This window comes from Trichosurus vulpecula, chromosome 4, assembly GCF_011100635.1.
Source record: "Trichosurus vulpecula isolate mTriVul1 chromosome 4, mTriVul1.pri, whole genome shotgun sequence".
NCBI classification, from domain to species: Eukaryota; Metazoa; Chordata; class Mammalia; order Diprotodontia; family Phalangeridae; genus Trichosurus; species Trichosurus vulpecula.
This window is the reverse complement of record NC_050576.1, coordinates 220793258-220817393: the sequence shown is the minus strand read 5'-3', so window position 1 is coordinate 220817393 and position 24136 is coordinate 220793258. Positions and strand designations below refer to the sequence as shown.

Here is a 24136-nt window from a genome sequence, read left to right as displayed (position 1 = left end):
GCTCTTTGGGGGGGGGGTCCTCAATTATTTTTTTCCCATTTAATAGTATTTTTTTTTTTCCAATTACATGAAATGAGAGTTTTCAACATTCATTTTTTTAAAGATTTTCGAGTTTTAAATTTTTCTCCCTCCTTTCTCTCCTCCCCAAGACAGCAAGGTTATAGGTGTACAATCACGCTAAAAATATTTCCATATTAGTTATGTGGTCCTCAATAATTTTTAGGAGTCCTGAGACCAATGAGTTTGAGAAATGCAGCTCTAAACTCTAATTCTTTTAAGTGATGTGGGCACACATGCACATAACCCCTTCCCCAGTAAAAGGGGTTTCTTCCATTAGGAGTTCTCTCCTTACCTACCCTAGCAAAAGTAAGCAAGCAAGCAAGCAAGCAAGCAAAAGTAGTCTTGTTGATAGGTAAATGTTACCTAAGTAGGGAAAGAGCTGGTAAACCATATTTGTTTAACACAGTAAGGTTAGGACTGTTTGGTCCCTGAGGAAGTAGAAAAAAGTCCAGCAGAAAAAGAACTGAATCTATAGAGTGCCTTTGTGAACCTGGACGAGTCACTAAGTTTTCCTGGGATTTGTAAAATGACAGAGTTGGACTAGCTGTTCTGTGAGGTCCCTCTCAACTCTAAATCTATGGTCCTGAATACAGCAGACAGACGTCCAAAAGTGACAGACTGGATATGAAATGTAAGCCTACAACAAGAGAAATAATAAGTTCTAATAGGTTGTGAGGCAGTAAGAATGATCAACACTATCACCTCTAGAGTTTATGATAAGCCAGGCAATATTTCAAAGGAATCTTAAAGAAGAACACAGAGGAAAGAATGTTAATGTGCTATATAATGTCAATTCAGAAAATGCAACTTCTAGATACTTGTCACATTACTAGGAGCTTTCTATCCAAATAACAGAAAAAACTGTTATAGCGAGGGTCATAATGGAAGCAAGCGACTCACCTAAGCTACAAGGGAAGGGAGTAAGTATTCATATAGTGCTTACTATGGGCTGGACGCTGTGCTGAGCACTTTTAGAAATATCTCACTTAATCCTCAAAACAATCCTGCAAGGGTTTTACAGCTGAGGAAACTAAAGCAAACACAGGTTAACACAAGGTCACACAGCTGGTAAAAACCTGAGGATGGATTCAGACTCAAGTCTTCCTGACTTTAGAGCCAGCCCTCTATCATCCACTGTTCTACGCTCTATCCAGCTACTTCTAATGAAAAAGAGTAATACCAGAGGCATGCTTTCTAAAAGAGTATTCCATATATATAATCGAACTTTGAAAAGATTTATAAAAATTCAATTTGTACCCAAGTATTTTCAGGAACATTAAAAACACAATTATGACAGCATTTAATAGCACCATTCTCCCTAAAACCTCCTTCTCTTTCTTTTCTCAATCTAGATCTGTGATTTCACAGAGATACGGAATTCTAGTTGAGGAAACTGTATCTGCCAATGCAGATCAGCATCTTCTCTGAAATACACAGTCTTGGAGAATTGTCTGGGGCCCCAAAAAGTTACGTGATTTGCCCAGAGTCATAGAGTTAGTATGTGTCAGAGACAGGCCAACCCTCTATCCGTTACACAAAGCTGCTTCTCTGCAGCACCTAAGTCATCTAATTTCCCTTTAGTACATTACTGTGAATTAGAAAGGCCAATACAGCATCAGTGGTAAAGACAAAAAGTAGGAGGAAGTAATGGGCACCATCAGAAATAGAAAAAGAACACCTGTGAGATCTAAACAGGTAATATTCTTGTGAAGTGAAAAATTAAAATTAGTAAGATGCAGCTTGAACTGATCAAAACTAGAGGAAAATACAAAAAATGTAGAAAAGAAAACAAAACTGTTCGGACTAGAGAAGAATAATCCATGAACAACCAACTGAAAGGGAAGATTTTAGAAATATGGAGAAATACTAGCTAACATTTATATAGTGCTTCAAGACTTACAAAGTGCTTCACATGTGTTCTCATTGGATGTTCCCAACAACCCTGTGAGATAAGTGTTATAATAACAAGACCTCATTTTGTAGATGAGGAAACTAAGGCTGAGAAGTTAAGTGACTTGCATAGGATCACAGAGCTTGTAGTTAACCAAGCTTAGGTCTTCCTGACCCCAAGTTCAGTGCTCTATACAGGGTGTTTCTAAAGTCTGGACACATAGGCAAAAAGGCATATTTTCAAGAAATGAAATGATTGAAATTTTCAACATTTTATTTAATTGGAATATTAACAAATAACATCTTCAATATGATTTCCATCATTTGTGATGCAAAGGTTGATGCACTTTGCAAGATTCATGTGAACTCGAGGCAGTAACTCAATAACTCCACATTGCTGTCAATTTTAGCACATTCAGTCTTGGAACATGAAATCATATGACGTTATTTGAAGTTGAAGATGTTATTTGTTAACATTCCAATTAAATAAAATGTTGAAAATTTCAATCATTTCATTTCTTGAAAATATGCCTTTTTGCCTATGTGTCCAGACTTTTAGGAACACCCTACATACTCAAGTAGTCACCTTATAATTTTTCAAAGTCACCCATACAGGACTAGGTGAGCCTTTGCAAGACACATTATCTTTCAGTAGTCTAGGTAACTCTCTATTACCATGCATTGCAGAACAGTTGCCAATCTGCATTACTACAGGAAGTTTCTGTAAAGTCCCTATACCAATGAAAACACAAATTTGCATCAAAAAAGGGTGGGGAGATATGGGGCGATAAGAGATGTTGGGGTAGAGAAGAATGTTGAAACCCGTATCCTTCTTCTAAGCAGTCAAAACTTCCCTTCTTGGGCCCTTTCCATTTCAAAATTGTACAGAAGGTCACTAAACTTGAATACTGTAAAACAGAGCAAATGACCATCAGTATTAGATGATAATTTAATAGAGCTCATATTATTCTTTTATATGCTTGTCTAATGTCTTTTTAGTTTCCTTAGTGTGCAAATCAAGTAGATCTGAAATGAGATGATAAAATGAAAGAATTTGGGTATTTTAAGTTATAAGCGGCCTCAGTGTAGTGAGTGGCAGTGTGGTGTAGTGGATAGAGAGATAGTCTTACACTCAGGAAGCCTGGGTTCAAATCCTGCCTCTTGACACATAGAGCTGGGTGACCTTAGCAAGTCTCACCTTCTCTCAGTGCTACCAGGAAAAATTCTAAGACTAATTAGCAGCATAGTTTCTGAATGGAATTGGCAGACAAAGTTTCATCACCAGGAGTTTCCTAAACCAATGAAATCACAGGTCCAGTTCTTCACCATGCCTCCTCCACACCCCACCCCCCAAAAGTAGAGTAATGGAACTCAGAGACTATTCAACCCAAAACCTTTATTTTACAAGAGGGACATAGACAAAGTCTAAAATCCACATCTCCTGACCCAAGTCCAGAAATCTTTCTATTATACTGCACTACCTTTCCTCATAAAAGGCACTCAGAAAAAGCATGTACAAATTTAAAACATCATTTGCTAGTTACCTCCACTGGGCCATTCCCAATGAGTCCTAGATCTGTTTCTAGACACAAAGATTTCAGTCATCAGGAACAAGCTATCTCAATTGCTTCTTTCAGTGGGCATTTTCTACTTTCATCTGCATTAACTTGCTTCTATGATCCTAACTACTCCTACTTGGAGAACATGATAAAGTTTACACAGTGTTTTCTTTACGAGCCCATGAAGCAGGTAGTAAAAGTCTTATCGCCATTTTGCAATGAGGAAGCTGTGATGCAAACAGATTAAGTAACTTGCCTACTTACAGCTAGTAAATCTAGCTGAACAAGTCCTGAATTCTTTCCTCTGTATTCTTTGCTGTATGTTTTTGAGGTTCTCTCTTTTCAAAATACTGTAAGGAACAGAAATCTAAAATTCTTCCAGACCAGTAATTTGGGAATCTTCTATAACTATATCCATTTCCCTGAGGATTTATCAGGGAGGCTGGGGTCTGGTGAAGGAAGGGGTATTTAAGCTTTGGTTTAAGCAGTCCGAAACAGTGAAACCCTAAGAGTAAAAAGCTAAGGTTCCCCTAAGCCCACCCTCCCTGTTCACCCAGTGCAACTTACTTGATGCATTTGATCCACTCCTCCTTTTCCTCAGGAGTTGGAGCTGAAATCCGATAGACTGTGTGGTTTCCCTCCACTACTCGACCGTCAGCCTCAGTCTTACAAGCTTTGATTACTTGATCCTTATTGTCAGGGATGTAAAGCTCAAAGCAGTTCTGAGAAGAAAGGAGAGAAATAATGGAGGACTGGAGGGAGATGTTAATGAAACGAACCTGCATTGATATGTTTCCCAAAGGAACTGCCTTTATTGAACGCTCTTAAAATGAAGCTCTACCTCTGTAAGGATGGGTAAGAATGTTTCACACACGTTATTGTTCCTTTTTACCTCAAACTAAACACATGTAGATCTTCGTATAGCTGAACTATGGAAAAGGCTGCTGGTTACATTTTGGGGAGGAGGATTTGTTGATTTTTGGTTTGAATCTGTGGTGAAACCCCAGTGTGGTAACGCCCTCCACCAATTCAGATGAGGCCCTGATCTGTGAACTGGGATCTTAACAGTGCCTTAGGCACTGACAACTTAAAGTAACTCACCCAGAGTGATACAGCTAGTATGTATCAGAGACAATATCTGAACTCAGGTTTACTTGACTCCAAGACCAGCCCTCTATCCACTGTCTCACTCTGCCTTTTGTGCTGAAGATCTATGCTGATTACAAAATAAGTATTTGTTTTTAGCCATTTCTGTACAAATGGCAACAGAATTATCAACATGGTGTGGTAGGAAGCATGCTGGATTTGAAATGAAGATCTGCATTCACATCCTGGCTCTGCTACTACCTGTGTGACCTTGGATCACGGATTTTATTTCTTGGGACTTCAGTTTCTTCATCTGTAAAATTAAAGGGCTGGATAAACATGATATCTAAGGGCCCTTCCAGCTCTAAATCTATGCTCCTCTGAAATATTCTAACAAAAAAACAATATATATTTAAAAGTTTTGATACAAGACAATAAATTATAGCTCAATAATGTTTCTATTATCACACACTTAAAGACAGACAAATCTCAACATAGGCAACAAGTATTTCCAAAACAGAAAGAAAATCCTGGAATCTAAAAAAATAAAATATTGACTTGGATGGAATAAAACACTTCAAAGACATAGCTACAGAATATTTAAGAAGGATAAACAAAATGCAGACTTGTAAATCAACCAAATGGAAATTACAACAGTTCTATTTAATCTTTTTATTAAATACATTCAAATTTACTTATGTTCCTCTAGGATCTCACCTACCCATTAACCCAGAGTGGGGAAAAAATCACACAAACACTTACTGGCTTTTTGGAGTCCTCTACCTCCCGGATACTTAGGTTCTCTAAAGGAATAATCCCACGGGGCTCCTTATCCTACAGAAAAGGTTGATGAAGGAAAAGATTTTACCATCAAGTCTAGAATGATACACACTACAAATCTCGTTGATTGTTTTAGTGGGTCCTATTTTTTCTCACCCCATCATCATTCTAAAGTAATCCTAGGAGCTAGTCAAAGTTCTTAAAAATAAAAACAACAAAACAAGAAAGGAATACTCATCTGCATAGAACATCTCTAGTCTTTTCCAGCTCTAAATCCTATGACTTTATGACTGAATTATATAACCAAAAACCCCATGGAAACAGGCTGCCATGGATATTGATCACTCACATGATACTGATGCAGTGGTGACATTTGGCAATACCTGGAGTGTCTGAAAAATCCTATTTAGGAACCTCAAGTGGAAATGACGTGAGAAAATTTATAAGATGCTTGTAGGGGCCCTTAAACTAAAACTGGCATAATGTCATAGTGTCTGATTTGTGGTTTATGTGACCCTTTAAAAAAAAATAACGTCTACAATAATATGTTTGCTTCTTAGAACTTTGTAATTGCAATTGTCATCCTTTCTCACTGGGGAATATAAATGAATTGATATTTACACTCCACTCTGCATCTGCTGCTCTGCCTTGAATTCCAAGCAACAAGATGCCACTGCATGGGGTACCTGCCACCCCTTTCCTGCCTCTTTTTGTGTGCTGTCTCTCTTCAATGGACTGTAAGTTCCCTGAGGGCAAGGAATGTCTTTCTTTTTATGAATTGTATCCCCAGTGCTTAGCACAGTACCTGGAGCATAGTAGGTGCTTAATAAATGTATATTGAATTATATTGGATATTTTTTGCTAGAAAACATAAACATGTATATATATACTTAGTCATATCAATAATTAAGACCTCTTTTCCTTTGTTAGGATCTTTTTTGTATTAGAAGTTTTTTCTTATTTTCCTATGCAACTTGAGTTAGCATTCATATGAAGAAGTCTAAGAGGAAAATTTAAGCACATTCATCAAAGGCCTTTGATTATAACAGCTTTCTGGTTAGTCTTCTTGCCTCAAAGTCTCTCTTCATGCTAGTCTATCCTTCATTTAACTTTAGGGAGTGATCTTCCTAAAGCATAGGACCCGACCATATTAGCCACCCTATTCAATATAACTCTAGGATCAATTACCTAATCAATTACCTCCAGCATCAAATATAAAATTTTCTTTTGGGCCTTTAAAACCCTTAACAACAACCCCCTCCTACCTTCCCTGTTTTCCTACACCTTTCCCCCCTCAATATTCTATGACCCACTGATTCTGGCCTCCTTGTCATCTTATACTCCATCTCCCGACTTGCATTTTCACTGGCTACGGGCCGCAGCCGCACCTCCCCCCCCCCCCCCCCATCTCCTGGCTTCCTTTAAATCTCAACTAAAATTCCAATCTCTGAAAAGAGTTCTTTCTGATTCCCCTTAAGAAGCCCTCTAAGACTAACTTATACATATCATTTTTGTAAATAGTTGTTTACATTTTGATTTCCCGATTAGATTGTGAGCTCCCTGAGGGCAGGTATTGTTTTTACATTCTTTGCATCCCCAGTTCTGAGCACAATATCCCTTACTTACTGGGCATGAAACCTAAGATTACTCCCCTGGTACTAGCCAAGCAATTTAGAATCAGCTATTCTACTATGTAACTATGTATGTAGTAACTACTATGTAGTTTTAATTGTATCTTGATTTCTTTTACTTTCACCTATGAAACCAGGCAAAATCTCTGTTTGTTTCTTCAATTATAACTTTATAGAGAAGTGTCCATCTTGACCCAATCCCATTATACCTGGGATCATAGATAAGACGGTCCATGTCTCTCTTTAATTTAGCCAATCTTGAGCAAACTTGCAAACATTCCAATCTCACATTCTTATTTCCCTCAACCAATTAATGGTCTCAAAGATCCCAAAGTGGAGATATAGTTGAGTGGTAATGGGCTGTTATTGGTCATGTTATTAAAAGAGATACAGATAAACCAGATCAATTTGCTCTTCTGGAGATGAAATGCAATCCTAACCTTACTGGAGGGTAAAAGACTAATGGGTAAAAGGAGGGTAAAAGGGTAATGACTTCTTTCAAAGCTTGTAAATTTTCACCTTCTACATAAGTATTTACCACATAAAAAAGATATCTGAGAGCTTCTGAAGATATTTGAGTAGATAGTGAATAGAACTGTTAAGATACTCCTCATCAATAACCATCTTGGAACTCTGAAACGGAGGAAGCGTTTCTAATGCATGTTGGAGGTGAGACTTTCCCTATACAAAGGAGGAAAGGTGCTACATTTTTGAGAAAGCTGCTACAGCCATCGCCCCACTTTAAATAGATTTGGGGGACTACATCACCATTAAAATCTCTAGAGACAGGGATAGCAAATTATAGCCTGCAGGCTAAATCTGGCCTTATTAAAAATGTAAAAACCATTTCTAGCTGTCAGACCATACAATAACAGGCAGGGGGTGAGATTTAGCCCATGGGCCATAGTTTGCTGACTCCTGTTCTAGAAAACTCTAAAAAATAACCTCTAATAAACTGTTTTTGCACAAGTCTTGTACATAAACTTTCTCATTTCCCTTTTTCTACTGCAGACACTGTGCTATCACACAATCATTTGTTTGGAGAGGCATTTTCTACCAAACATAAGAACTGAAATAGGTAGGAAATTCTTAATGAAGGGTGTGGGGAGGGAAGAAGGGAGAGAATTAGGAACTCAAAGTATTAAAAATGAATGTTAGAAAATGTTTTCACATGTAACTGGGGGAAAATAAAATACTAAATAAAAGTGGGAAAAAAGCAAAAAAGAAACAGGTAGGAGAAAATAATCAAGATTTATTTTAAAATGCTATGAATTCATGGATGGAGGATGCAATATAAGATGCTTTCATCCTATACTGAGTGGCCTTAATTTAATGCTAATAGTGTAAATCAAGAGGCAAACTGCAGAAACTACCATGCCACATTTTATAATCTAAAACAGTTGAGATTGGGACAAGAATTATTTTATTACTGCTAGTAAATGAACAACATCATGACTTGAGAATTCCTAGATTTAACCCCTTCATCTCTGGAATTCCTGCTCAGGGAACTGCCCTGAATGTTGAATATTTCATGTAGCTCATTATGTCAGGCCCAGCCAGCTCCAGCAATGCTTCCTTTTTACTCCCTGGCTATCTCTTTGCCAGATACTACACTCTCTATACTGCCTTCTCTTCCTACCCCCTTCCAGTTCTGTCACTGTTACAGGAAAGGGTATAATAATTGACTTCCTTCTATGGCTCCACTCACCATTTCTGTAACTTTTAAAACCAAAATATTCTTCTTTATATATTGTCTTGACCTATTAGAATATCAAATCACTGAGGTCAAGGACTGTTTCCCCTTTTGCATTTATATTCCCAGACACTTAACACAGTATTTGGCACATGGTCAGTGCTTAATAAATGCTTCTGCATTCATTCAGTCCAAGAACTGCTCAGATTTAGATCATAACACTAGAAAGGACACAATCCTTTTTCCACCAAAGAATCAAACATTAAAAGAGCAGCGTTAATGCTCAGAATTTTATTCACTGGCCTAACAAAAAAGTATAATGCAATGCTAGCATCTCTGTGTTCTTACAACTTTAATTGCTGAGAAATTTACCAATATCCTGATATAACCATACCAGAATGGTAGGACTATTCATGAGTGGGATGGTAATCTCATGTGAATCATTCCCCACTAAAAGAGTGAAGTAGAACTGAGAAGTAAATAAAGCTGCTTCTTTTTTTTAAAAAAATCTCTGTTCATCTAAATGGATAGAAATGCACTTTCCTCAGAACCTTTCTCTTCATCATGGTGGGTGCATATGGTGATATCAATTTTATTCAACTTATTCTATATAGCCATTCTTTAGGTGACAGCAAGACTCTTCTGTGAGAATGAATTTGTACATCTGTGAAAATCTTCCAATTTAAAAGGATTATCTAAAATGTAGAGACAATCACTCAGAAAATTTTATGCAGATTACATTTTTGAAAGAAACCATTCACGAATTCCTTTACAAAATTACATGTTAAAGACTTAGAATAGACCTATGATCCTTAGGTTGGCTCTATGCATTCTGTCTTCGACATCATATGTTTTTCTTAGATAGTGAACATATTTTCTTTTAATATTCTTGTCTTTTGCTTCTCTTCCTTTAGATTGTCTTCCACTTTTTTGTATTTGCATACCCAATCTATTACTCTCTCTTTTGTTTCTTTGGTGATGCTTATCATCACAGATTCCAACTTTTCTATTCTGCTCATTATTTTTGCTGCACAGAATATAAATTCTGCTCTCAAAATTCTCATTTCTCTTTAATCCACTCATGAACAGCATGTTGTGGTTCCATGTTCTTCTCAACTTCCACAGAATTCTCTGTCTCATCAAGTGTTAGATCATCTCCCTTCATTTTGCAGTACTTATCCATAGATTTACTAGATCTGGAGGCTGTATTTCCTTCTGTAATTATTGTTTCTGTTTGTGTTCAAGGTCTTTGGGATTTTTTTCTTCCTGGAATCTTTGTTACTTTCAGTCTTTTCCCCCATTATTTTCCTCACCTCTCACTTCTGATAACCCTCCCCTCTAATTAAAGTTTTCTTGGGAGCGGGGCAGGTTCTCAAAGTGTTTCAGCCTCCCCCCACACTGGGCAATTTACATATCACTAACCTAGGTCTTTGTCCCAAATGACTTTTTGGTGATCTTCCATCAGGCTTGGTAGAGTAGTGCAGATCCCCACATGCACGGTGTTCTGTCTCACTCTTTTTATTCCTTAGCTCTTTGGCCCAGCACTGGCAGATCAGCTTTCCCCAGCACCAACAGTTCATGGCTACAGGCAATTCTGAGGTTTATAGCTGTTTCCAGGTTTCAGCCCCCAGCAGGCTTTTGCTCCTGAATGGTTTTGGTCAAATAGGCTATCAAGGCCTGAAGATACTTCCACAGCCTAGAGCTGGGAGAAGGGAGAGGGAGACTGGGGTATAGGAATGGGTTTTGATGTAGGCCTGTGTCATTCCTTTGGTCTGCTAGTGTGGGAAAAGAAGGAGTGGAGCTGAATTCCTGGGTTTTTGGTTTTTTATTTTTATTTTTTTACATTGCTTTGGATTCTTGGTGTCTTAAACTATGGAAACAGCTAAAGTTGATTTATATTTGGTGTATAATTTCTGTTTTAGGGAGGTTTGAGAGATTGTGAGGATCAGAGAAAATGTCCAGTCTGCCATCTTGCTGCTTATGTGACCCAGAAATAAAGATACATAAAGTAACAGTACTTTTTAATCTATATGGTTATGTGATTATACCTGTCACCAAAAAAAACTGCCAAGTTTACCTGGCTTCATAAGCATTTTTATGGTGCACAGTCCAGAAACTGGACTATCAGGTAATAATTCGGATTACCAGGGTGAATGTTTCGGTCTTTTAAAAAAATTTTTTTCAATTATCAAAAATCTGCCTTCTTACATTCCCAACCCAACTGAGAGCAAAAGAAAAAACCCATTACAAACATGTATAGTTAAGCAAAACAAATAATGACATAGGCCACGTCCAAAAAAATTTGTTTCTGTCTGCTGAGTCCTTCACTTCTCTATCAGCAAGTAATTAACACTTTTCATCATTAGTCCTCTGGAATCATAATTGATAATTATGCTGATAAGAGTTCCTAATTCTCTCAAAGTTGTCTTTACCATATTACTATCAATGCACTAATTATTGTGGTTCTTTTTTTTGCTCTCTTTACTCTGCATCAAAAGTGTATCTAAATCTTCACAAGTTTCTCTGAAACCATCATCATCTTCATTTCTTATATTCCATCACATTTATATGCCATAACTTATTCATCCATTCCCCAAGTGATGGGAACCTCCTCAAATTCACATTTTTTGTACCCATAAAAGACCTATATTTTTGTACATCCTTACTTAAGACTTTGTTTTGCTCTGTTAGCAAATTCTCCTATCCCTCTTCTTCCCTTTCCCTCCTATTTCCCTGTGGAATGAAATGTATTTCCATACTTAAATGTGTGTATATGTATTATTCCCTCCTCTGACCAGTTCAGATGAGAGCAAGAATGAATCACTCCCACCATTCTTCTCCTTCATGCCTACATACATGCTGCTGAACAAAAGTGAGAAAAAAAATCACACAACCATTCTGACTGGATCCACTACAAATATATGTTACAGAATCCCAACTGAGACCTCACTGCTGCTAGGCAATTCTAGTATACCTCCTTTATCAACTCACTATCCCACTTTCCACAGAAGCTCTTCCAAAAACTTTTCATCCCTCCTCACACCTCCCCTACTCCCTCAGCTGAGAACCTTGCCTCACATTTTACAGAAAAAAATGAGACCATTTGTTGTGAACTCCCTCTGCTCTCTTCATTTCCTATCACATAAGTACCTTCTGCCACTGTCTCCTCCTTCATCCCTGTCTCACATGAAGTAGCCTCTACTATCTCACTTGTTTTCAATCTCTGTCTCTCTCCTGGCTCATCTCCTACTGCCTGCAAACATTTCCATATATTGCCTATCCTGAAAAAAACTACTTGATCCTTCCATCCCTCCTATCATCCTATAACTCTTCTGCCCTTTATAGCTAAATTCTTTGAAAAGTCTATCTATAACAGTTGCCTCCATTTTCTCTCCGTTCACTCTCTTCTTAACCCCTTACAATCCAGCTTCTAACCTTACCATTCCACCAAAAGTGCTCTCTCCAAAGTTACTAGTGATCTTTTAGTTGCCAAATCCTATGGCCTTTTCTCAACTCTTATTCTCCTTGCCCTCTATGAAGCCTTTGACCCTGTTGATTACTCTCTCCTCCCTGATACTCTCTTTTTTTCTAGGTTTTCAGGACACCACTCTCTTCTGGTTCTCCTCCTACCTATCTAACCACTCCTTCTCTGTCTTCTTTGCCAGATCTTCTTGCAGATCTTGCCTTCTAATTGAGGGTGACCCGTAGGGTTCTTTCCTGGGCCCTCTTCTCTTCTCCTTCTATACTACTTCACTTGATGATCTCATCAACTCCCATTTAATTACCATCTTTATGTTGATGATTCTCAAATCTACCTTTCCTGCCCCAACCTCTCTGCTGACCTCTGATCTTTCATTTCCAACTGTCTTTCAGACCTCTCAAACTGAATGTCCAGTAGACATTTGAAACTCAATATGTCCAAAACAAAACTCATTATCTTCCCCCTAAACCCTCCCTTCTCTCTTACTTTTCCTATCAGTATAGAGGACAACACTATCCTCCCATTCCTTCAGGCTCACAACCTAGAAGTCATCCTAGATTTCTCCCTGCCTCTCACTCACCATATCCAAACTGTTACCAAGGCTTGCCAATTTCACCTTGGCAATATCTCTCCAAAATGTCCCCTGCTCTACTCTGACACTGCCACCACTGCAGCCCAGGCCCTCCTCACCTCACACCTGCTGCTGGGTCTGCCTGCCTCAACTCTCCAATCCATTCTCCATTTGGCCACTAACATTATTTTCCTAAAACGCAAGTCTGATCACGTCACACATATTCCCTCCCCCCTACCCCCCATAAGTTTCAGTAGCTTCTTACTGCCTCTAGGAGCAAATACAAAATGCTCTATTTGGCATTCAAGGTCCCTCATAATCTAGCCCCTTCCTAATTTATTCTTATACCCTAGTCTTCTTACACCTTATTCCCCTCCACGTTCTCCTTGATGCAGTGACACTGGCCTCCTGGCTTTTCCACAAACACTATCTCTTGATTCCAAGCATTTTCTCTGGCTGTCCCCTATGCCTGGAATGCTATCTTTTCTCCTCTCCAACTACTGACCTCCCTGGCTTTTCTTAAGTCCCAACTAAAATCCCACCTTCTACAGGAAGGCTTCCTCAACTCTCTTAATTTCAGTTATTTCCTATTTATCCTGTATAACTTATTTTGTATGTATTTGTTTGCATGCTATCCCCATTGCTCTTTGGGAACAGGGACAATCTTTTGCCTCTTTTTGTATTGCCAGAGCTTAGCACAGTGTCTGGCACATAGGAAGAGCTTAATAAATGTTAACTGAATTAAATTAAATCTGCTTCCCCCCCTTTCTTTGCATAGATGTCTACTTGTGTGATGATTTTCCCTAATTTTCCTTTCCCTTTACCCCCTCCTTTACTGTATTCTTCTTTCCTCCTTTTTCTATTCTTCATTAAGACCATCAAGAAATATCAGGACCACTCTCAGGACTTATCTAATTAGGCTCCCTTCTGTGAGTCTTGATGATAGGGTTTAGAGGTGACACATGTATCATCTCATTATATTTGACTATAAGTAGTTTATCCTTGTTTAGTTCCTTTATCATTGTCCATTCAGGTTTACCTTTTTATTTTTCTCTTAACTCCTATGTTTGAATTTCAAAATTTCTATGCATCATAAATACTTGAAATCCTCTGTTTCATTAAAGGCACCCCTGTAGAATTATATTCAGTTTTTCAGATTAAATTATTCTTGGTTGCAAGCTTGTATCCTTTGTCTTCTGGAATATCATATTCCAAGTTTTTCTCTCCTGTTAAGTGGTGATTGCTAAATTATGTGTGATCTGACTCTGGCTCTTAAGTACTTGGATTCTTTCTTTCTAGCTGCCTGCATGTTTCTTCTTTGACCTGGAAGCTCTGGATTTTGGCTAGGATGTTCCTGGGAGTTTTCATTTGGTGGTTTCTTTTAAAGATGATCAATGGATTCTTTCTATTTATACTTTGCTCTCTGATTCTAAGAGAATTGGGTAGTTTTCTTTTATGTTTCTTGAAATAGAATATCTAGATTCTTTTTTTTTTGGTCGTAGTATTCGGATATTTCAATGATTCTTAAATTTGTTCCAGGTCAGTTGTGTTTGCTATAAGATAATCTTCTTCATTGTCATTGCTGTTATCTCCTCCTCCTCCATCTTTTGACTGTTTTAATATTTCTGGTTTTCTCATGGAGTCATTAGTTTCAATTTAGCCCATTCTAATTTTCAGAGATTTTGCTGCTTAGGCAAGGTTTTGTGCCTCTTGTGCTGAGATGTTAATTCTGTTCCTAATTCTTTCTTCCATAGCCCTCATTTCTTTTCCAATTTTTTCCCTAAAGCACCCTCATTCCATTTATAAATTAAAAAAACTCTTGCTCTGCTTCTTCTAAAAATTCTATTTGATTTTGTGCTCAAGCTGTGTTTTTCTCTGAGGCATTGCTTGTAGATGTTTTGGAGTCATTCTCTTCTTCTGAGTTTGTGTCCTGAGCTTCTCTGTCACCATAATAGTACCTTATGGTGGGATTTTTTTTGCTTATTTTTCCAGCCTACCTCCTGATTTCTTACTTGATGCTATGATTAGGCTCTGCCACTCTTCTTTAGGGAAGGTCTAGGCTGATCTTGTTGCTGCTTTCATGGAATACTGACTTGTGTCATTCCAGGATCCTGGAGACTGGTTCAGGACCTGCAAGCTCTCAGTGCTTACAAAGGAGTCTGATCAAGGGCAAAGTCTGACTGCTGTCCCTCTGATCTAAGCTCCCTATGTTCCTGAACTGGGTTTGGGTTTGGGAAAAAGTAGAAATACTGCTGGACTCAGCCCCTATCAGCCTCACTTTGGTCTGAAATTCCTGCCCTGGTTATTCTACTGCAGGTTGGGCTAGATATTGGAAACAAGACCCCATTCTGCTCTTGGAGGCTGAGCCGTACCACAGTAGCTTGTTTTCTGAACTTCTCCCTTTATCAGCATAATGCACAGATCCTCCCTACCTGTGAATACCACCCCAGAGCACAGGTCTCCTTTTCAGTCCACTCTGGATCTGCGACCCAGAACTGGGTAGTGGGCAACAAAGATGCCAGTCAGAACCTGTCCCTGTCTCAGTTTCCCCAATGTGAATCTGGTTTGGATCTTGGACCTCTTCTTTCCCCAATTCACAGTCTCTCTCTCCCTGGATCCTGGAGCGCTCTTAAGACAGCATGCTCCTGTCTTGACCCCATCCCTAGTGTCTACTGACTTCTCTGTCTGTCTTCCTATAATAACCTAGGCTGAACAAATGACTCACAGTGATTTTTTTCTGGATTTCCCTTAGTCTGGTATATTTTCTAGATCTATTTGGAGGGGTGTTTTTAGGTGAAAACACACTGCCTCTACCATATTGGTTCCACCAGTACAAAAAAGTATTCAACTAGCTAGCAGTACAATAATTACCATTATAACACATACAAGGGGAATAGAGTATATCAAGGAACCCAGGAAACTGTGATGGAATAAGCTAAAGAGGGGTAATCACAAGCAAGAAAAGCAAAAGAAACACACATAAATAGATACATACACACAGTATGGTAAAGATATAGTCACACAGGTACACACTTTTGGTCTGTTTATATGTATACATAGACACAAGTAATTCACTACTTTTGAACAACTTACAGCTCTAGATGCCACTAAATGTCTATTTCCTTCTGCCGAGAGATCTTCTTGAAGTCCAGCCTTTTCCTCTTTTATAGGATTCCCTAATTCTTTCTCTTTCTCCTCCTGCTCAGGGCCATACCCTGCCCTCCTCCATCAGAACCAATGAAACTTTACTGCAAGAGTCCGGACATGGTAATTACCAGACTTCAGTCAGATCATTCTGATCTCCACACTCAGTGCAGGATGCAGAAAGATGAAAAGAGTTGTGTCATCGCTGAAGGTATGTGTTTGGGAGGGAGATAGATTAGGGTGGAAAGCAGAGAACTAGTATCTCCAGGTGACATTGAGAATGCATTTTTACACAGAAATGATGTTACAGTTATGATGTTAGAGTCTATTATGACTTTGCTAGTATAGTTCAGCTCTATTTTGCATTAAACAGGTTTTTCTAGGATGGCCTGGAAATTTAATCACACCAAAAATATTGTTTCTATGGAAAATATATTCAAAGTTCCAAATTAACCAAGTTCCAAATGAACTTTCAGAACTTACTATTCATAACTAAGACTTTCCCACCCTATGCCCCATTTCTCTCTATGTACACATATAGAGATAGTTCCAAAGTAAGACAAAAGTCAAGGCAGCTAACGAAGTAATTTGTCTTCATCAAGAAGTCAAAATAAACTAAACAGCTGGCAGAAAACTCAGTCCACAAGCACTGATTAAAGACCTATTATAGTAGTTACTGAGGACAGAGAGACAAAAATCACGCAATGATGGGGTTTTAGAGTTGGAACGGACCTTTGTGATCTAGTCTAACTCCTTCTATTTATACATTAGGAAACTGAGGCCAAGAGAAAGGATTTATAGGCAGCTAAGTGGCATAATGGATAGCATGCTGGGCCAAGAATAAGGAAGACCTGGGTTCAAATCCAGTCTCAGACAGGCACTAGCTGTGTGACTCTGGGCAGGTCACTTGACCTGTTTCTGCTGCAGTTTCTTCTACTGTAGAAGGGGAACAATAACAGTCCACCTCCCAGAGTGGTTGTGAGGATTAAACGGGCAGGCCTGGCCAGACATCCTGGCTCTGAATAGACTTTGCTACGTGAGAATCAAGATGAGAACTGAAGCAGAAGTCTGCCCCGTTCTGTTCTGAGGCAAGACAGAAAGACTTGAAGAAGAACGAGAAGGGAGGCAGCCAGGAGGCACAGTGGAGAGAGCAGCATCCTCCTTCAAATCTGGGCCAGACGCTTACTATCTGTGTGACTGCGGGCTGCCTCAAAGTAGGGACCTGAGGGTTTCTGTGAAGGTCAAAGGAGAATGTGTGTGAAAAGTGCTACATAAATGTGATTATTATGATGTTATTAATATTTTAAAGCATTTGGCACGTTGCCTAGCACGTAATGGGGCCTAATAAATGTTTATTCCGAGCCATATCCACAATCTAGGTCTACTGAATTCTCATCCAGAGCCCTACACACGATGTGCTCCTAAATGTTTAACAACTTGCTCTGGGGTGAGGGGGGTGGAAAACACATTTCAAAATTTAATCCCACATTATTAACACTTTTTAAAAGACTATATAATGAACAAAACAATAAATCAAGCCCTGATTTTAGCACTTACCATTTCTAAAGTGTAAATGTTTACAATGAAAATTTAATAATTGGCTAGAATCAGCTCAATCTAGCTTCCTTCTATGTGTTGTCTTCCCCCCATTAGACTCTGAGTTCCTTGAAGGCAAGGACTGTCTTTTGCACCTTTTGGTATCCCCAGCACTTAGTGTAGCCCGGCACATAGTAGGTGTTTAATAAATATTTACTGACTCTTTATTGACTGGCTCCAGCACATTCCTAGCTCTACATCATCCTACAATTTTTCATAAGAGTCATAAGTTACCAATCTAGCCAGCCTCAAAAATCTGCCTTTTGACAATAAGGTATATATTCCAAAAGTTATGTATTCCTATATAATTCAGTAAGTTATGTATGCCTATGTAAGCAATTGCATTTGTATGCTGCCCATAGTAACAAGGAATGACAATGAATATAATGCCAACCCAATTTACTCCATGAAAGACAAAGTGTTTCCAAGCATGTGACCCACCTCTGGACTCTTAACATTTTCTTCTACAAAGGCACATTTTTGCTCTGCATTTACCATAAAAACAGTATCTCACTATCCATTCCCATTACAAAAAGAGGAGAGGATTTTATTCACTGGGGACATATTAGTGGTATGAAAGCTATGCCTTCCCTTCTCAGCCACAAATCAGCTGTTGCCAAGAATGCATTCATGTATTGCTCTTTATCTGACCATGGTTGTGGTCAAATGATAAAGTCAGGGAATCTTGACCATTAGGTTCCCAGCTTACTGGATTCATTGAGGTGTGCCTCACTTGGTCGGGTTTTATTTAAAGCCAAACAAATGAGGTACATGTGTTCTCTGCTGTGTTGCTCTGACAGTAAATGACTGACCCTTCCCTCTTGCCTCAGCAGGCTGAGATTTGCTCACCGTTGTATATTCAAAGTAGTAAAGGCAGTTGTCGGTCAGAATGAACCAGCGTCTCTTCCACGTCTTTACCCTGCCACCTGCAGAGCAAAAGGAGATACACATTTGACAAGAGACAACCAAGCACACTATCGTTCCACAATACACAAGTATTTCTTCTCAGAAAGGATGAATGAGTAGGAAGGAAGGGATATCATGGGAACATCTAGGTTATGGAAAAATTTACATCAGTTACAAAACACAAACAGAGCCAAAACAGAAGCATCTTTCACAAGGTGCATGATCTGTGGCACAAGCAGAGCAAGCGAAGCTGAATGACATCCTTCAGATGGAATCAGACAGCAAGATGGACAGGGTTCAGGTGACAAGAACCCAGTGGTAAGCAGTGCAAACTGACTTGTGCTAGAAAAGCATCAGCAAAAAGCAGATCAATGGAGCTGAAACTAGAGAGAAATAGGAAAAGGAAAAATGTAAACACCTTGACTTGGGGCTAAATAGTATAAAGGATCTAACAAACCCAAAGGTATTTAAGGAGCTGCTAGTTTAATCAGTCAGATATGGAAGCAGAGAGAAAGAAATAAGAACCTTTAGTTCTTTTGCAATCAAATTCCAATTTCCTTGTGGAACACTTTGACTTTAGATCCTAGCTCTCATGACTGTCCTTTCTATGTTGATTAGATTACCTCCATCTTGCCTATTTATAGGAAACTTAATATTGACACTGTCAGGCTAATAATATCAGAGAACACTTTTCCTCTAGTCTCAGGGCAAATAAAGGGCATACTTTTTAATTATTATGGAAAAATCAAATCTTTGGGACTTCTGTAACTTTTTTCATTCTTCCAACTAAGGTATACAGTTTACCTAATTAGCAGGTCCTAAAAGGAGGTAGGAAGAGAGTGCCTCTAAATGAGTACTGATGAATACTTCATTCAGTCCTACAGCCCTTTCCCACCCACCTCTCTCACTATTAGGCAAATAAGAAAAATTATTTTCTATGAGGCTATATTGAAACTAATAACAAAGGAATGAAATTGACTATACTCTAATCCTGATAACCTACTATCAAAATAATACAGTGAGCCTAATATTTTCCAACTGTTCAAAAGAGGAAAAGAGGCAAAATGTCTTAATTATTCTTAAGGATTGATTTCACAGGTTAAGCCTGTGTTAGTTAAAATCTATCTGGCATTTCTGAATACTTCTTTCTTCATCCTTCATCACATCCTGTATTACTACAAATTTTATTTCAAGAGAGAATTATGTCTCTAGTCTACACAAAAAGCAAGGATCACCTAATATAAAAACACTACCATAAGATCATATAATTCCAAGCTGGAAGGGATCTCAGATTATCTAGTCTAACCATTTCACTTTACAAATGAGCAAACAGGGTTACACAGAGGGAATATCTTACCTAAGGTCACACAGATTATGTGACACACAGAACCAGAATTTGAATTCAGGTTGGTTTTTTTTTTAAACTTCAAATCCACAACTCATTTTTTACTACACCAGGGCTCATCATAGTACTGTATTCCTACATGCCTTTCCAGATTCATACTCCTAAACAGAAAGTGAGGAAGGGAAGATTTCCACTGGCCAGTGACTATTTTATAATCTTTCCATCACTATTAGATAACGCCAAGGGGAAAAGGGTCTACAGTAGTATAGATTGTTGGGTAATAAAATGGAGCTTTGAAAACAATGTCAACAAAGAACCTGGCAGATTAATAGAAGAACCAACTAATTTTTAGGCTTTCTATGAGATTTTGTTTAGATATTTACTGGCAGAGAGAGGTAATGATTTTAATTACAAACTGCTCAGATTCTAAATAAGTAATGCCTTGACTGTTAAATCAACTTTGGCATTGTGAGGTGTGTCTGTTCACCCACCTATCTAGCTTAATCTTAAGCAACTGAAAAGCAGACCTCTTCCCATCAAACTGTCTAATTGGTATTATGTGAAGCATTCTTGTCTGACCTTAAATGGGAAATGTGATCAAAGAGCATGGATAAGGAAAAACTAATAAATCAATGAGATGATGAAAATGCGGGAAAAAGGAAAATCTGGGCATACAGGAGAAAGAAAAATGGCAAGAAGAAAAAAAGGACAAGAAGCACATTGAGCCTTGGTGATTATTTGCTTTTTCAAGATGAATCCCAAAGGGTCTGAGAGAACTTCTGCTTTGCAGATAATGGGCCTATCTAATGCTCAGCATACAATGAACATTCAAACGTGAACTAAATCATTAGAGGTATATACATAAGAGCCCATGCACATCCCATTACAGAATGATACCCTGATGACATTTGTTCTTTGAGAAGAAGAGATAGTGAAAAGAGGCTGTCAAGTGCCAAAAGAACGTAGGGAAAAATCCAGGAGATGGAGCAAAATAGAATATACGTATTTCTCTGATTACAGAAAAGCTTGGTCATTTCCTTAGGACATTTCCTTGTGGATGTAAAGAATTCTACCATGAAGCCCTGCCACAAAGAGTGTTACTATGTTGAAGGAACAGACATAAAATGAACAGACGCATCACTGAGAGCACCTCGGACAGTCCCTGTGGAACTCACAGGAAAACCTCCCACCTTCATAAAGGACACATCCCCTTCTTCCACTGGTTTAGGTGTAATGGTGGATATGCCCACTCTTGCTCCCTTTCCTTCCTCCTTTACTTCCAATATGATATATGGGTTTCCTGAATTCCTTTTATGAGTTCTTGATTTTAAGTACTTTTCTTCTCCCAATCATTCTTTTAGCGCAGGTTCTCAAATGAGAAATCCCAGAAATATCTCAAATGAGTTTTGTCATTGGTGTATTACTGGTTTGTTTAGTAACCGGTTCTCTCTTTGGCTCTAATCTGGTAACAATTAAATGCAGAAACTGTGCAGAGCCCTTTGGCTGGGAAAAATGTAAGCACTTCTTAGGAAATTAGCAAATAGAGAATATTTACTAATAATGTAACTTGAAGGTCAATGCTAGACTTTCAACACTGACTGAAAAAAAAAGCCTGATGAACATGTAATTCTCCAATGATGGCTGGAAACTGGCAGAAAGAATATAGGTGGCTTTTCTTTTAGTTCCTAAACTTTGTCTTTCACTTTTTTAAATTTTATTTTTCCATTATACTTTTTATTATTCTGAATTCGGAAAATACCAGGTCTATGCTTCACAAGAACAAAGACCAAGAAATGCCCCAAAGGGTCAACTTTACTTTTCCAGAAGCACAGCAACTTTGAGAAAACAAACAGTCCTACTTCCTCTCAACAATTTCAGAAATTACTTTAGAAAGAGCAGTAATACAGATCTGAGCAAATCTGTGTATGTGTGTGTGTGTGTATACCTATGATATAAACAGGTCTTGTCAATAACCCTAAGGGCAATTTTATTAGATCTCTCCTGATCTCACAGACCCATGTTTATGATGTCTTCAGTCTTATAAAAACTAACATACATTCAATGCAGATGGTGAAATTGTAGATGTAAGTTATCTGGAACTATTCTCTGTACTTATTAAAAGGCAAAAAAAAAATGAAATTTCTATAACCCTCTGATCCTGAGCAGAATTCCCTAGGGACTGTGCAAAAAGTCAGAAGCAGTATTAACAGTACCACCAGCAATTACAAAAACAGAAGAACCAAAAAATTAAAATAAAATAAAATGCTGCAGCAATTACAGTGGCCTGTGCAGAGCGAGAGAGCAGGTGGGGGATGGGGGTGGGGGATTACATACCTCCTGGAGTTTGGGGCAAGGAAAAGAAGAGCCAAAATCATGGAAACATACAAATGAGGGAGAAAAGAAAATTAAAACAAATAAATTAAACCAGGCTCCTTATTCTTATTATGCAATGCATCAGTCACATTCATGTCTGCCTGGGGAAGGAGCTAAGCATAAAAATGCTATCTCCTGGGAGCAAGTTTTCAGCTGGCCATTAGTTAAATGCATGAATGAAAGTACAGTAATTTTATATTCCACCACCCGCTTGGCAAATGTAAAATTAGAGGCAAGTACTGAAAACGTGGCCCAAAAGAAGTTACAATTCAGCACTTATAAAGCTAATCTTTATTAGCATGTCCATAACCCTGGGGGAAAGGAATCAAAACTCCTGGCAACAAATATTAGCTCAGAGAAAATGAGGTTTCTATCTAAAGCTGGTCCATTTTTTTTTAAGTATATCCAAGTATACACACATCTGTGTATCTGGTACAAAGAATACATATGCACGTGTATAATCATGCTTACATTACAATGATAATTAGGGTGATAATGATGGCTGCCTCTCCATCACAATTACTGAGGTAGTGATTTTAGGTTTCTCTATCATGTAATATATCAGTCAGATGTGAGGCTAACAGCCTAGTAAACCCTGACTGAAGTTTATAAAATCAATGCAATGAACCACAAGTTTGTTTACAAAAAAATCTAATTAGAATTGGAACTAACTTTACTGGAGGAAATAAACTGAACCTTAGCTGCACTTTTTCTTTTTTTCCCCTAATCTTATTTTCATCTTAATTTTTTAGTTTATATCATCTTCTTTTCTAATAACTGCACTTTCAAAATTCCCTTTTGGCCCTAGCTGCCTGGAAATAATGGTAAACAGCAGATTAATTGGTTTAGCGATTTTAAAGCAGGGATTGCTATCGGGTACATGTACTACTGGTGTAAGGAAGCACAAAATATTGGCTTATTCCAGAGTAACATTCAAAACCCAAACCACTGGAGTGGCTCTTTAACATTGAATACCTTGTAATTAGGGGTAAGTACGGTTTTAAAATGGAAAACTGTAAATCCTCTGAATCAGGGATCATGGAAAGTTACCATTTCAACTCTTTACAGATGTCAGTGATGACCAAGTTAGAGACTACTTCTAACCTCATTGGGGTAGTTAATTGAGGTGGTTGAGGAAGATTATTATACCCATAAACTAGCTGATATGGAAGAGAATTTACTCACAGCTAATATGGCAAGGTAGAATGGAACAAGTTATTGCTTTTGTGCAATAATAATATAGATCTAAATAGTCTGGGGCCCCTCTGTTTATCAAGTTTAGGAGGCAGATGAGTTCTTTCCATATTTTGAAAGAGTTCATATCAACATAAAAATTTTCACAAGGAAATATGTGAACCTGTATAAAATCCTTATGGAAAAAAAGATTCCTTCTGGATATCCCATCCCTCACTTGGTGCCAGGGAAGATATGACCATAAGTTCCAGCAACAGAAGCTCACCTCATGCAGAGGGAGAAAAGGAAATAGAACATTTAAAAAAATTTTTTTCTGATGAATATATCTGATTTGGACTGGAGAGGAGATGGGAAAACTCCACTGCCTGAGAATGATTAAGAGTGCTGTGGATGCAGCTGCAGTCAAGCGCTCTGGGGTTGCCATGCATGCTGTCTGCTCATGGAGCCAGAACGCAGAAGGAAGTGATGATGCACTGGGAGGTGGGGAAAAGGCAGGAGCACCAGATACAAGGTATAGGAATGGGAAATAGAAAGATGGACACCACTGTTCACTTCCCACATGGCTTAAGGGGAAGAGGGAAAAGGGGAAAGAACCAATTTATAGAGGAATTTCCTTGAACACAACCTGGTTAAGGAACCCTAGAGGTGAAAATGTGGGAAACATATATTTGGACATTCCATAGCTGAGTCAGGTTTATTTCTCAACAGGGTGTATTGTATATGTCAGTGAATTAAAGGAGAAATACACAACTTTTTTTTTCAGGTAGAAATTTGTTATAAAACAAACCACATTAAAGTCCCTACATAACTGCCCCTAACACCACTCT

The 24136-nt window shown here is 38.3% G+C and overlaps 1 protein-coding gene across 3 annotated transcripts in view; it reads right to left on the bottom strand.

The window, feature by feature from the left end:
* The window catches only part of CYTH1 (cytohesin 1), a 172021-nt gene that overhangs the window by 6528 nt on the left and 141357 nt on the right, over positions 1-24136 (bottom strand). For 2 of the 3 annotated variants that reach the window (XM_036756207.1, XM_036756206.1), the window contains exons 10-12: positions 18341-18419; positions 5358-5429; positions 4077-4231 (exon numbers count right to left, since the gene is read on the bottom strand). In XM_036756207.1, the coding sequence (XP_036612102.1) occupies positions 4077-4231; positions 5358-5429; positions 18341-18419 (306 nt within the window). Of the gene's footprint in view, positions 1-4072; positions 4232-5357; positions 5430-18340; positions 18420-24136 lie in introns of those variants that run through there. The other variant, XM_036756208.1, reaches the window with a different exon arrangement.